A 14,085-nucleotide genomic window follows, 5' to 3' on the forward strand; every position below is an offset into this window, starting at 1 on the left:
TGTAGCCAATTCTTGGAAAGAGTTGTTTTGAGGAAAACATGAAAAAAGAGAGTTAAGTGGTATCTGGAGGAGAAATCTAGATTAAAGGAACATACTCTTTTGGAGATGAGAGATACAGAGTGTGTTCATGTGTTGATGGAATGAATAAATAAGGAGGGAAAAACTGATGATGCAGAAAAAAAAAAAGAGGAAGAGCAGGATTGCAGTTCTTTTTTTTTTTTTTGAGACAGAGTCTGCTCTGTTGCCTAGGCTGAAGTGCAGTGGCGCCATTTCGGCTCACTGCAAGCTCCGCCTCCCAGGTTCAGGCCATTCTCCTGCCTCAGGCTTCAGAGTAGCTGGGACTACAGGCGCCTGCCACCACGCCCAGCTAATTTTGTGTATTTTTAGTAGAGATGGGGTTTCACTGTGTTAGCCAGGATGGTTTTGATCTCCTGACCTTGTGATCCACCCGCCTCGGCCTCCCAAACTGCTGGGATTACAGGCATGAGCCACCGCACCTGGCCAGGATTGCAGTTCTTGAGAAGGTAAGAGAGGAAGAAATGCAGTGTTGAAGTAGAGGAAGTGGCCTCAGATGGGAGCAGGAGCAGGTAAGGTGGTAGGTTTGATGGTGGGAGATGGGAAAAAGTCCTGTCTGCTGCTGCTGCTTTTTCAATAATGTATAAGATGTGGTCAGCACCTGAAAATGAGGAGGGGGTGAAGGAGGTGTAAGGAAAGAAGTATGAGGTGTGAGGTAGTCATCTTAAGGATGACCTTATGAGGAAAATGGAGGAGGGTTGCTGGACGATGTGAGAAAATGGTTAAAAGTGTAAAATAATAGGTCAGGTTGTATGATTTTCATCGGCAATTCTTAGCTGTTCTGTTCTGATTCAGGTGTGGTTAATTTGGTTCAGCCAGGAATGATTTTTTTCCTAGGTGATATTGTAGAGAGAGCGGGGGAAGGGCAAGAGAGCTGAAGATATTTGAGAGGGAGTAATAATGGTAGATCTTAGATTTTATATTTTTTTGAGACAGGGTCTTGCCCTGTCGCTGAGGCTGGAGTGTAGAGGCATGATCATAGCTCACTATAACCTTGAACTCCTGGGTTCAAGTGATTCTCCCACTTCAGGCTCCCAAGTAGCTGGGACTATAGGCGTGCACCACTATGCCCAGCTAATTAAAAATATATTTTTTAAAAGAAATGAAGTCTGTGTTGCCCAGGCTGGTCTTGAACTCCTGGCCTCAAGCAATCCTCCTGCCTCAGCCTCCTAAAGTTCTGGGATTACAGGTGTGAGTCACCTTGCTGGCTGGAATTTTTTTTTTTTTTTTTTTTTTTTAAGATGGAGTCTCGCTCTTGTCACCTAGGCTGGAGTGCAGTGGCGCGATCTCGGCTCATTGCAACCTCTGCCTCCCGGGTTCAGGTAATCCTCCTGCCTCAGCCTCCCGAGTAGGTGGGATTACAGGAACCCACCACATGCCCAGCTAATTTTTTTTTTTTCTTTCATTTTCAGTACAGATAGAGTTTCACTATGTAGGCCAGGCTGGTCTCAAATTCCTGACCTCAGGTGATCCGCGTGCCTTGGCCTCCCAAAGTGCTGGGATTACAGGCGTGAGCCACTGTGCCCAGCCTGGTTGGAATTTTAAATGAGGTAAAAGAGAACTGAAGGCAGGAGGGAAGGATCATTGGACTGGAGGATTGTTGCAGTAGGGTACAATAGCAAGTGAAGTGGGAAGATAGGAAGTAGTGGTTGGTGTTGGGTGCTTAGAACCATTTCTGAAAGTGGTGTAGTCAAAATGATTTGGTCTAGGGTGAGACTATGAGAATGGGTGACTAACATTATTGTTAGAGCATCCATGTGAATGCTGAGTTCTCCAAAAATTATGACAGGTATGGGGCAAAGAGAAAGCCTGGTGCTGAGACTTCAGTGAACGGGAGCAGATGGTGGGAGGTCAGTACTTGACAAAGAATTTTGGGAAATTTAGCAGGATGGCAGGAGTTAAAGGAGGGAGATGAAGAATCATTTGAAAACAACAGTGAGAAGCAATCTTTCAACCCTGATGTGTGAGAGGGAAAAATAGCTTCTACTTCAGAGGGCTATAGTGCTCTCAGAAGTGGGTCTGCTTTGGACAAGGAAAAGTTCAGAGAGAGATGCAGTATATAAGGGATTTTGCTGATTATAATTCAGGAGTCCTAGATAGATGGCACAGGAGAAAGGCTTGGGGGGCTAGAGAAAGTGGAGAATTGGGTCAGAGGTGTGGAACAAAATGGTGTTGACAGTTTGGGTGATAATGGATCACTAAAGGAGGAGTCTTAGGTTGGTGATGGGCCTGAGTATGGAGACAACAGCAGTGAGCCCAGAGCTAAGACTTTAATGAATGAGGAATAATGGATGGGAGGTCTCTTATTAGCAGGGAGTAGGTCAGAGACTTGGGCAAACAGAATAGTGAAGTTTGATGGGATTAGTCTTTAGGAGAGGGTGTTTCAAGCTGCGATCATGAATACTTAAGTGTGACCCTTAATTGTTTTGGAGGCTTTGGATAGCCACTCCTTTTTTGCACTCTGTGTTGCTTCGGTTTGTTTGGCTGAGAAACTGAAGCCAGACAAAGAGCCATTTAACATTTTATTACTGGAAATACTTTGTAGAACTAATACCTGTATTTCAGTCATATCTAATTTGGCTTCTACTTTGAGTCACAGTTCAAAATTAAAGTTTATAATGTCACTTATAAAACTGTTACATTTTGATTCTGAGTTTAAAAAAATAAAAATAACATAAGGTTTTAATTTAGATATTCTAAAAGTGGGAAAGACAACTATTAGATTATTAATCTCTTTGCAATGCGTGTGTTTATTAGTTGTAACAGGAAGTATGAGTCAAAGCACCCTTCCTTATGTCAATAATGTGTTTTGAATTATTGTAGATTACGAAAAGAAAGAGATGAAGAACGTATTAAAAAATTTGTACAAGAAGAAGCTTTCAGATTCCTTTGGAACCAGGTAAACTCCCTCCTGACTTACCTCATATGTGATCAAATAAAAATTGTATATTCATTGAGATAATCGTAGAGTACTCAGGTGTATTAAGCACTCTTGTTCAAGGTTAAGGGTATGGCTTGTGTTCTTTGCCACTAACTCTGAACTAGGACAGTGAATTTTGTTGCATTTTATTTAATCTGAAGAAAAATATTCTGACAGTGTTGACAAGAAAAATAAAATAGTATAAAGCAGGAGGAAAGTGGCTTAATTGAAGGCTGTGAGAGCTTTCCAGTAGATACAACATCCCCAATTTGAAGTTTCATGTAGCTGTTGATCTGTCTTTTGGGAATATTTGAATGAATGATGATTAAGATGGTATATGGCTACAATATGCACGTCCTAAAAAGTATACATAACTGTATAGGAGAGTATTTGAATCCTATAATAGCATATTTTAGGGATAATTTAGGCAGTTGGTTTTACTAGCATTGTATCACATCAAATACTTCTTGATGATAATTTCTTGAAAATATTTTAATACAATTTTCATTTCTTCTCTTTTATAGAAATTGGGTCTTGCTATATTGCCCAGGCTGGTCTCAAACTTCTGGGCTCAAGCAATGTTCCTCCTCAGCCTCCTAAAGTGAGCCACATCACCTGGCCAAATTTGTTATAATAGGATTTGACCTATAAAATGAAAACATAATTATTGATTTGTAAGGTTTTGTAGTTACCAACAATAGAGGAATGGTTAAATTATAGAGTAATAATACTGTGGAATACGATGGAACAGTTAAAAAGAATAAGGTAATAGTATTGACCGACATGGAAAGATCTCCAAAATAATACTGTTTAGTAAAAAAAACAGCACTAGCGCATTACAGCCTTGAACTCCCCAAGTGATCCTTCTGCTGCAGCCTCCCAGGCAGCTGGGACTACAGGCACAGACCAGTGTGCTCAGCTTCCCTGTGTATTTGAAAATACTACCTAGAAAAAAGTATGGAAGGATATGCATCAAGTTGCTATCAGTAATTACCTTGGAGGGGGATCAAAGGGAAACTAAAAACTGTACATATTGCTTTCCTGTTTGCAGTTTTTACAGTAAAATTTTGGAATTTTTGTTATACTTTAGAAATGTAGAGGTCATATTATCAATAATTTGGTATATTTTTAGGTATTTTAGAAAGTTGCATATACTGTATTGTTAGATAATACTTAAAAACTCTAATCTCTACCTGGGTATCTAAAATGAGACTTATTTGACAGGGATCTACTTATATCAAGGGCTCTAACCTGTCTTATTGAATAGATCTCATTATATCTTGAATACATTATTGACCCCTTAGTCAGCTAGACATGTACTGTTGTGCATTATTGACCCCTTAGTCAGCTAGAAATGTACTGTTGTGCTTCTGGCTGTTTTTCGAATAGAAGCAAGGGAATTGGTTTGGCCCATCCCCACTCCTGGTGAAGGCCTTTTGTTACCAGGGACATGTACCATTTGTGCCAGTCTGGTTTTAGACTTGGGATGCTATGGAAAAGATAAAGGGAGTCAGCAGTTTCTGGCTCCAATTCTACCATTTGCCAACTTCATGACTGCTGGAGAAAAGAGCTCAAAGGAAAATTGTAAAATAGACAGGTGGGGTGCAGTGGCTTGTGCCCGTAATCCCAGCACTTGGGAGGCCAAGGCAGGAGGATTGCTTGAGCCCAGGAGTTCAAGACTATCCTGGGCAACAAAGTGAGACCCCATCTCTACAAAAAGATTTTTTTAAATTAGCCAGATGAATGGACACAGTGGCTCACGCCTATAATCCCAGCCTCTGGGAAGCCGAGGTGGGTGGACCACCTGAGGTCAGGAGTTTGAGACCAGCCTGACCAACATGGGGAAACCCTGTCTCTACTAAAAATAGAAAATTAGCCACGTGTGGTGGTGGGCGCCTGTAATCCCAGCTACTTGGGAAGCTGAGGCAGGAGAATTGCTCGAACCTGAGAGGCGGAGGTTGCAGTGAGCCGATATTGCGCCATTGCACTCCAGCCTGGGTAACAAGAGCGAAACTCCATCTCAAAAAAAAAAAAAAAAGGGAAAACAAATAGCCAGACATGGTGGTGGGCACCTGGAGTCCTAGCTGCTTAGGAGGCAGAGGTGGGGTGGGAGGATCACTTGAGCCCAGGAGGTTGATGCTGCAGTGAGCTGTGATTGTGCCACTGCACTCCAGCCTGGGTGACAGAGCGAGACTCTGTCTCAAAAACAAACAAAAAAGACACTTTTTATTTTATAATACAACTGTATTCTCTGGTTTATAGGTAAGGTCTCTACAGGTTTGGCAACAGACAGTGGACCAGCGTCTAAGTTCCTGGCATACTGATGTTCCTCCTATATCAAGTACTCTTGTGTCATCGAAACCTCCATTATTTACCCAAAGCCAGGAGTCCTCTTCTGATCAAAATGCTGATTGGTTCATTGCTTCTGATGTAGCTCCTCAAGATAAATCATTACCAGAATTTCCAGACTCTGGTTTTCATTCCTCTCTAACAGAACAAGTTCATTCTTTTCAGGATTCGTTGGATTTTGAGAAAAGTTCCACAGAAGGCAGTGAAAGCTCCATAATGGGGAATTCCATTGACACAGTGAGATATGGCAAAGAATCAGATTTAGGGGATGTTAGTGAGGAACATGGTGAATGGAATAAGGAAAGCTCAAATAATGAGCAGGACAATAGTCTGCTTGAACAGTATTTAACTTCAGTTCAACAGCTGGAAGATGCTGATGAGAGGACCAGTTTTGATAGAGAGACAAGAGATAGTAAACTTCACATTGCTTGTTTCCCAGTACAGTTAGATACCTTGTCTGACGGTGCTTCTGTAGATGAGAGTCATGGCATATCTCCTCCTTTGCAAGGTGAAATTAGCCAGACACAAGAGAATTCTAAATTAAATGCAGAAGTTCAAGGGCAGCAGCCAGAATGTGATTCTGCGTTTCAGCTATTGCATGTTGGTGTTACTGTGTAGCATGTTGTGGTCTTTTGGGAAGCAGATACCCACTTAACTTTTCTTAAAAATACTTTCAGTTGCCTTTTTTTTTTTTTTGGAGGGGAGTACTCCCTACCCCTAATTTTGTTACTATTTATATAGAATTTGTATTCATGGCTCATATTTTTCAGATTCTAGATATTGAGCTGAGTTTTCATTTTGATTTTGTTAGCTTTTTACTTAGCTGTAAGGTACCAAACTACTTATATTGACAGCTATATGCACTTTATTTCTTAACTGAATTACATCAACAATGTTCCTGTTTCTTTCATGTACTCATTTACTTTCAAAAATAAGCTAGCATATATTAAAGAAAATAGAAAAAAATACCTTAAATATATAAATAAGAGAATTTTGGCTCTTCTGTGTCTGAGAAAATTAATTATATAGTAGGGAATGAAATTTGATAAAGCAAATATAAATGAGAAATATGAGGATTGTGAACTATTGAAATTTGCCATAAAATGTTTTTTTAAAGCCTTTTTCCCTCCTTTTAGAGTCAAGGAAAGCCTTTCTATAAGTAAATTAAGAAAAGGTAGGATTATAAGATTTCTCAATGGGAATAATTAAATTGTCTCGTGGAAAACTTCAGTTAATGTCATGCATCAGTTTTAACATATGAAGTAAAGTGTTCTATCCAGAATTAAAGTCAAGTTTACTTACGCAACATAAGAATATTTCACTTAGATATGAAGAAAGGAAACACTAGTCTCCATTCACTTGAAATACTGTCATGGCAAATATTTATCCTTTCGTTAAGTGCTTTTTCACCCTATAGATAAGCATTTATGTGCCAATATGTTGTCAGAAATTAATGTATGTTCATCTCCTCTGTTCCTGCTTATATTATGTATTTCAACAGAAGGTCTACGGCCATTCACTTCAATTTTGACCTCTGTCCCATAGAGAAGAACATTTAAAGTAATACTAATGGTCGAATATGAATGACTTTTTAGGAACTGCTTTTTGTCTAACCTGAAAAAGTGCCACATTTGGAAGACAATTTAATGATGGTGAAGAAATAATAAACCTCCCTTTACTTGTTAAAAGGGATATATATGTCTGCAATAAGGGAGAAATAAGATTTGTGTTTGAATATTGTAGGTAGATGCATTTGTAATTAAGGATAATATCATTGAACAATATGTATTTGGTTTCCCTCAACGTACAGATATACAGCTATTTAAAACTATGGCAATACTTAAGTGTTCTCTAAATTTAGGTGCTAAATATCTATTAATTATTCTGTTGTAGTCGTTAGGTGCCCTTCTTTGAAGTTATATAAAATAAAAGCATCTGATCCTTCAAGGATAAAGTTGAGGATTACATGGTACGTGGCATTTGTTGTTGTTGTTTTTTAAAGAGATGGAGTCTGGCTCTGTTGGTGCAGTGCCATGATCATAGTTCACTATAACCTCGAACTCCTGGCCCAAGTGATCCTCCCACTTCAGCCTCCTGAGTATCTGGGATTATAAGCAGGAGCCAGTGCTCCCAGCTCATGGTATTTGTTGATAGTCATAACATTTTTCCTGTATGGTAAGATGTATTTTTCTCAGTTTATAAATGCGTAGCACTCAGGTTGAGACGACTTGGATTTTATTCTTAGAAATCCAGAATCCCTTGAAAAGGAAATATTTTCTGTTTCTTATAAATAAAACAATAATCTTACTTTCAGAAGGATTTTCCTTAGTGAAACGTGTAACATTGAATGCATGTTAAATAAAAATGGAATTTCTAACTTTTTTTCAACAGTGCTAATTATCTTTTCAGAATGATTTTGAATGTCTTTTAAAATATACCCTATTTTTCTATTTTACAGTTAAGTGCCTCACTTGCTGTCCATAGTTATACAAAGAAAAACCAATCTGCACTGCACTAGTACCAAAATACTACTTTATACATTAGTTTTTCATAAAAGCTGCTAGAATGTCATGATTCAGTATTACCTAAATAGGTTTCTACTAAAATCCTCTCCCTCCTGTCTTCTTTTAAGTAATGGCGTAACATAACTAAATTCATTTGATCATCAGCACTTGTTAGCAGGATTTCATTTTTTACCTTTGCCTTGTTTCTCTAGCCCATAAAGAGTACTCAGCATACTTTCATTAACAATTTGGCAGAATATGATAATTATCAATATTCTGTTCTTCGTCTGTGTTTTATTTAACTTTTACTAGTGTTTAGAAGTGCAAGAATATTAAATAGCCCCTTCCTTAACTGTACATATTATCTTGAATGTAGATAAAATGAAAATATTGTAAATTAGAATGTAGGAAAACTGGCATAGACTTAATATATTTTAATGGGTTTACGTTATACTTTAAAAGTAATTTATATAATTAAGATATTTGGTTTTAACCCTATGGGCTATTCTTTGGTCTGGCTGAAGAGGGACTGGGTCTAGTAAGGTTTGGAAAGTTGAGCTTTGAACATGGTCTTTGTGTTTTTTTCCTAACAAGGAGAGGTTTAGTTCAGCTGTGCTATTTTAGTACACATCAGTTCTCTTGATTTATGGAAGACTCAGTTTATCAATTAAGAATTCCTGCAGAAGCACAGAATCATACTGTGTAAGAGTTGGAAGGAAGCTTAAGAATTTCTGTTCGAATCTCTTTGTTTCAAAGATGAAACTAAAGCACAGCATGTTAAATGACTTGTCTAAGTTATAGCTAGTTAGTAGCAAATGAACTGAAAACCTATATGCTACTGTAGTCCAAACTTTTATTATGTCCTCTTAATCTTTACATTTAGTGAGTCAGTACGGAAATCTCTGCATATTTCTCATTCTCTTTGAAAGAGGGAAAAAAACTTCTAAGAGAGCTACAACTCTATCACTCATGACAGAGTTGCTTGTAGAAAATAACTAATTCCTTCAGAACCCTGAGTGAATTTTCTTCAAGAAACGTGACTTGATTAAAATGATTTCAGAAGAGCAATAGTGGAAATTAAAGTTTTAGAAAAGAGACTGGGTGTGGTGGTTGACGACTGTAATCCCAGCGCTTTGGGAGGCCGAGGCCGAAGGATCACTTGAGACCAGGAGTTCAAGACCAGCCTGGACAACATAGCAAGACCCACCTCTCTACAAAAAAAAATTTTTTCTGAAAAGAATAATTACATTTTGGAGTCCATTTATTTGATGACAGGCAGTATGACAGGTTGCTGAGGGATATAAAATTTTCTAGAGAAATGCTGAGTTTGATGACATTTTATCTTCCGTTTTGTAGAACAACAGATGTTAAAATTTCAACTCTCCTGGTGTGCAGAAAGCTCTAATCATGACAGTTGATAATATGCAATTTAGTTTGATTTTAAAAGTTTAATTATAAAAGGCTTCACAATATGCATGTTTTAGAAAATGTTCATTTATTTAGTCATATAATTGTATATATGTAAATAACTTTATTCTGGAATAATGTGGGTGCCATCTTGAGCATGTGTTTTTATTTGGATTATTTTTTGTATACAAACACCATAATACTGTGTTTTCCTATTATCTACTTAAGTCTAGTTCTACTTTTTACCAATAATTTCAGGAAAATACAAGCTTAAGATACTATACTATCTCCCTTGGTATTTTTTTGTGTGCAAAGTCTTAGAATTAGATTTATAACATTGATAATAAAAATATAAAACGTTTTTTCTAAAGAATTAAGACAGTAAAAAGGAAAAATAGAATGCATAAGATCATTTCCCCATCATAAAGGAAAGAAGATACTTCATTGTTTTTTTTGTTGTTGTTTGTTTGTTTGTTTTTGAGGCAGTTTCACTCTTGTCACCCAGACTGGTCTCGGCTTACTGCAACCTCCACTTCCTGGGTACAAGCGATTCTCCTGCCTGAGCTTCCTGCATAGCTGGGATTACAGGTGTGCAACCACAAGGCTCGGCTAATTTTTTTGTATTTTTAGTAGAGATGGGGTTTCACCATGTTGGCCAGGCTGGTCTTGAACTCCTGACGTCAAGTGATCCGCCTGCTTCCGCCTCCCAAAGTGCTGAGATGACAGGTGTGAGCCACTGTGCCCGGCCGAGGCTTCATTGTTTAATGTGTATTTTTATTTTTTCCGAACACCAGCTCGAACCAGAGTGTATTTTTATTTTGCCACATACCTTTAAAAGATATTTATTGCGTCGTAATGTTTTAAATGTTACATATATGATACCCTCATTCATGAAGTGAAGCGGAAACGGTCTGTAAGGAACATTTTAAACATTTTTAATAATATTGCTTTTACTGATCAAGCTTGTTGTGCCATATTAAAATTAAAAGTCAAATAAACAAAGCAGTCCTCACAACCTTGGAAAGAAATAGATAATTGTCTTCTTAAAATGAGGTGCTTTTTATCTGTGGATGAATGGAAATCACATTGAATTTTAATTCTTATTTATTTTAGTGGATAGCAGGAATCACTCTGTAGTAGTTTTGTTCATTTCCTTTTTTTTTTTTTTTTTGAGACAGAGTCTTGCTCTGTCGCCAGGCTGGAGTGCAGTGGTGTGATCTCGGCTCACTGCAATCTCCACTTCCTGGTTGAAGTGATTCTCCTGCCTCATCCTCCCGAGTAGCTAAGACTACAGGCACACGCCACCATGCCCAGCTAATTTTTATATTTTTAGTAGAGTTGGGGTTTCAGCATGTTGGCCAGGATGGTCTCAATCTCTTGACCTCGTGATCCACCCACCTTGGCCTCCCAAAGTGCTGGGATTACAGGCGTGAGCCACTGCACCTGGCCTTGTTCATCTTCTAATTAAATCTCTTTGAATGTTTTGTAATAATTTTAATGTTGACAATAAGAGTTTAAAAATAATTTGATTTTGGACTGTATTTAAGTTTCTCTTTAATTTTGTTGTAGAAATAGTAAATGATTTAAAGTGGTTATGATCTGTTTTATGAAGGCTTACTATTTTATATTGTACTTATTTAATTTGTATTTGAGTCTCTAATTTTAAATAAAAGGTTTATACATTTGAGTGCTTCATCTGTTTATTTTGATGATTAGTAGTAATGATTGTTATGCATTGTGCTTGTAATTAATGGATAAAGTTCAGAATAAATTGCAAATAGAACCCTACTAAGCAATGTCCAGAGGATTCTCATTATATAAGTGAATTTACAATAAAACAGCTCTTGCCTTATGAAAATGGATACGAAGTGGAAGGAATGCTAATTTAGTTTTATTCAGTATAGATTTCATTACCTCTAGATACTCACTAGAATTCTCTAGACAGAGAAAAGCAGACATCCTTCAACGAGCATAGATGACATTTTCTGGGGCTAGTGAAGATAGTGAGTGTTGGGGGCTAAGTTGAGTAGAAGCCCTCTCATTTGACACTATTGGAACCTGTAGTTGGTTGGTGAATAAAAAAATTACAGCAGGGAATCATAAAAGATTATATATATATGATATATATGTATCTATACACCATAAACTTTAAAATATTTTTATTGAAATATAATTGGCATATTTAAAGTGGACATTTAAAGACATAAATATTTTTAATTTTTATTTCCTTTTTCAAATTCTTAAGGCATATTTAAAATTGCATATTTAAAGTAGACAATTTGGCTGGGCTTGGTGGCTCATGCCTGTAATCCCAGCACTTTGGGAAGCTGAACCGGGTGGATTACTTGAGATCAAGAGTTCGAGACCAGCCTTGCCAAAATGGCGAAACCCCATCTTCACTAAATATACAAAAAAATCAGCCAGGCATTGGTGGTGGGTGCCTGTAATCCCAGCTACTCGGGAGGCTGAGGTGGGAGAATCGCTTGAACCCAGGAGGCAGAGGTTGCAGTGAACCAAGATTGCACCACTGCACTCCAGCCTGGGTGACAGAATGAGACTCCATCTCAAAAAAAAAAAAATGAAAAAAAAAAATAAAGTGGACAGTTTGATAAATTTTGACACATTGTGCCCATAATACCACCACAACGATCAATATGGTAAACGTATCTATTATCTCCAAGAGATTCCTCATCCCCTTCATGACATGTCCTATTTTACCCAGTTTCTTTTACTCAGCATGATTATTTGAGATTCGTCTGATTGCTTTCTGAGTAGTAGTTCATTGTATGTATTTGCCAAAATTTGTTTATCCATTAATCTGCTGATGGACATTTGGGTTATTTGTACATTTTGGTTATTCGAACTGAAGCTGGTGTGAGCATTTGTGACTAAGTCGTTGTATGAACATGTGTTTTCATTTATCTTGGGTAAATACCTAAGAGTGGAATGACTGGATCTTACAGTAGGTATATGTCTTAACTTTTGAAGAAACTGCCAAACCAGTTTTTTTTTCCAAAGTGGTTGTAGCATTTTGCATTCCCACTAGCAGTATAGGATGGTTCCAGTTTTTCTATATCCTCACTAACATTTGTTATGGTCAGTCTTTTTAATTTTGTCCATTCTAGTGGATACATGTAGTATTTCAGTGTGGTTTAATTTACATTTCCCTAATGACTAATGATGTGCAGGATCTTTTAATTTATTTGCTGTGTGTATATCTTTGGTTAAGTGTCCCTAAATTTGGAGTATTCAAAAAATTTACCCATTTTTAAAAAATGGGGGTCAGGCGCAGTGGATCACACCTGTAATCCCAGCACTTTGGGAGGCTGAGGCAGGCGGACCACTTGAGGTCAGGAGTTTGAGACTAGCTTGGCCAACATGGTGAAACCCCATCTCTACTAAAAATACAAAAATTAGCTGGGTGTGGTGGTGCGCACCTGTAATCCCAGCTACTCTAGAGGCAGAGACAGGAGAATCATCTGAACTTGCGAGGTGGAGGTCGCAAGGAGCCGAGATCGCAGCACTGTACTCCAGCCTGGGCAACAGAGTGAGACTCCATCTAAAAAAAAAAAACTAAAAATGAAAAAAAAATAAATTGGGTTGTCTGTTTCCTTATTTTGAGTTGTAAGAATTATTTAGGCCGGGCATGGTGGCTCATGCTTATAATCCCAGCACTTTGGGAGGCTAAGGTGGACGGATCACGAGATCGAGACCATCCTTGCTAACACTGTGAAACCCTGTCTCTACTAAAAATACAAAAAGTTAGCCAGGTGTGGTGTCATGTGCCTGTAGTCCCAGCTACTTGGGAGGCTGAGACAGGAGAATTTCTTGAACCCAGAAGGTGGAGGTTGCAGTGAGCCAAGATCACGCCATTGCATTCCAGCCTGGGCGACAGAGGACGGAGTGAGACTTGGTCTCAGGAAAAAAAAAAAAAAAAAAAAAAGATTTATATAGTCTAGGCATAACTCCTTGAACAAATATAAAATATTTTGTCTCAGTCTGTGGGTTGCCTTTTCATGTTCATGGTCATGGTTTTTGAAGAGGAAAGGGTTAAGATTTTGACGAAGTCTAATATGTTGATTTTTAAAGATAGTTTGTGCTTTTGGTGTTGTGTTTAAGAAATCTTTGCCATACCCAAGGTCAAAAAGATATTCTAAGTTTTTTTCTAGAGGTTTTGTAGTTCTAGCTCTTACACTGAAACCTATGATCCACTTCATGTTAAATTTTTATATGGTACGAGATAAAGTTTATGATTTCTTTATTTTTTACATATTATTATCCAGGTATCCAGCATCATTTGTTGAAAAAGATTGTCCTTTCCCCATTTAACTGCCTTGTCACCTTTGCAAAAAATCAACTGGCCATATATGTATGAATCCATTTCTGGATTGTCTTCTGTTCCAGTGATTTATTTGTCTATATTTCAATACTACGTTGTCTTCATTACTATAGCTTTATACTAAGTCTTGAAATCTGGTAGTGTTTGAGTCCTTTGTTTTTTTCTAATGTTTTCTTTGAGTATAGATGCTCTGTAGTTCTATGTCTAACTTTTACCTATAATGCACAATTTCCATTTTTAGTTTCTTTAAAATAGAGTAAGAATTTAAAAACATGTATAAAGCCATCGGAATGCAGAATGTTTCTAGGTTTTTATAATTTCTCCATCTGATTTTTGACACATTTCTTGCCTGTACCTAACTCAATTGCAGTTTTTTTACCTTTTTAAGCAATTCACTTTTGAGTCTTTCCGAAACACTCAACTTTGTTTTCCTTGAATATTTTTTCTTTTTACACTAGATTTCAAAGGTTCACATAATAAGTACTTAGATT

General features: G+C 37.5%; 1 protein-coding gene across 5 annotated transcripts in view; it reads left to right on the forward strand.

Annotated features, from left to right (window-relative positions):
- CEP97 (centrosomal protein 97) overlaps positions 1-10,942 on the forward strand; it is a 66,771-nt gene extending 55,829 nt beyond the window's left edge. For all 5 annotated transcript variants that reach the window (XM_017955088.3, XM_009199354.4, XM_017955090.3 and 2 more), the window contains 2 exons: positions 2,899-2,974; positions 5,258-10,942. In XM_017955088.3, the coding sequence (XP_017810577.2) occupies positions 2,899-2,974; positions 5,258-5,962 (781 nt within the window). In that variant the 3' untranslated portion in view covers positions 5,963-10,942. The remainder of the gene's footprint in view (positions 1-2,898; positions 2,975-5,257) is intronic.
- Positions 10,943-14,085: the final 3,143 nt, after the last annotated feature.

This window comes from Papio anubis, chromosome 2 (assembly GCF_008728515.1).
Source record: "Papio anubis isolate 15944 chromosome 2, Panubis1.0, whole genome shotgun sequence".
In the NCBI taxonomy this organism is placed as follows: Eukaryota; Metazoa; Chordata; class Mammalia; order Primates; family Cercopithecidae; genus Papio; species Papio anubis.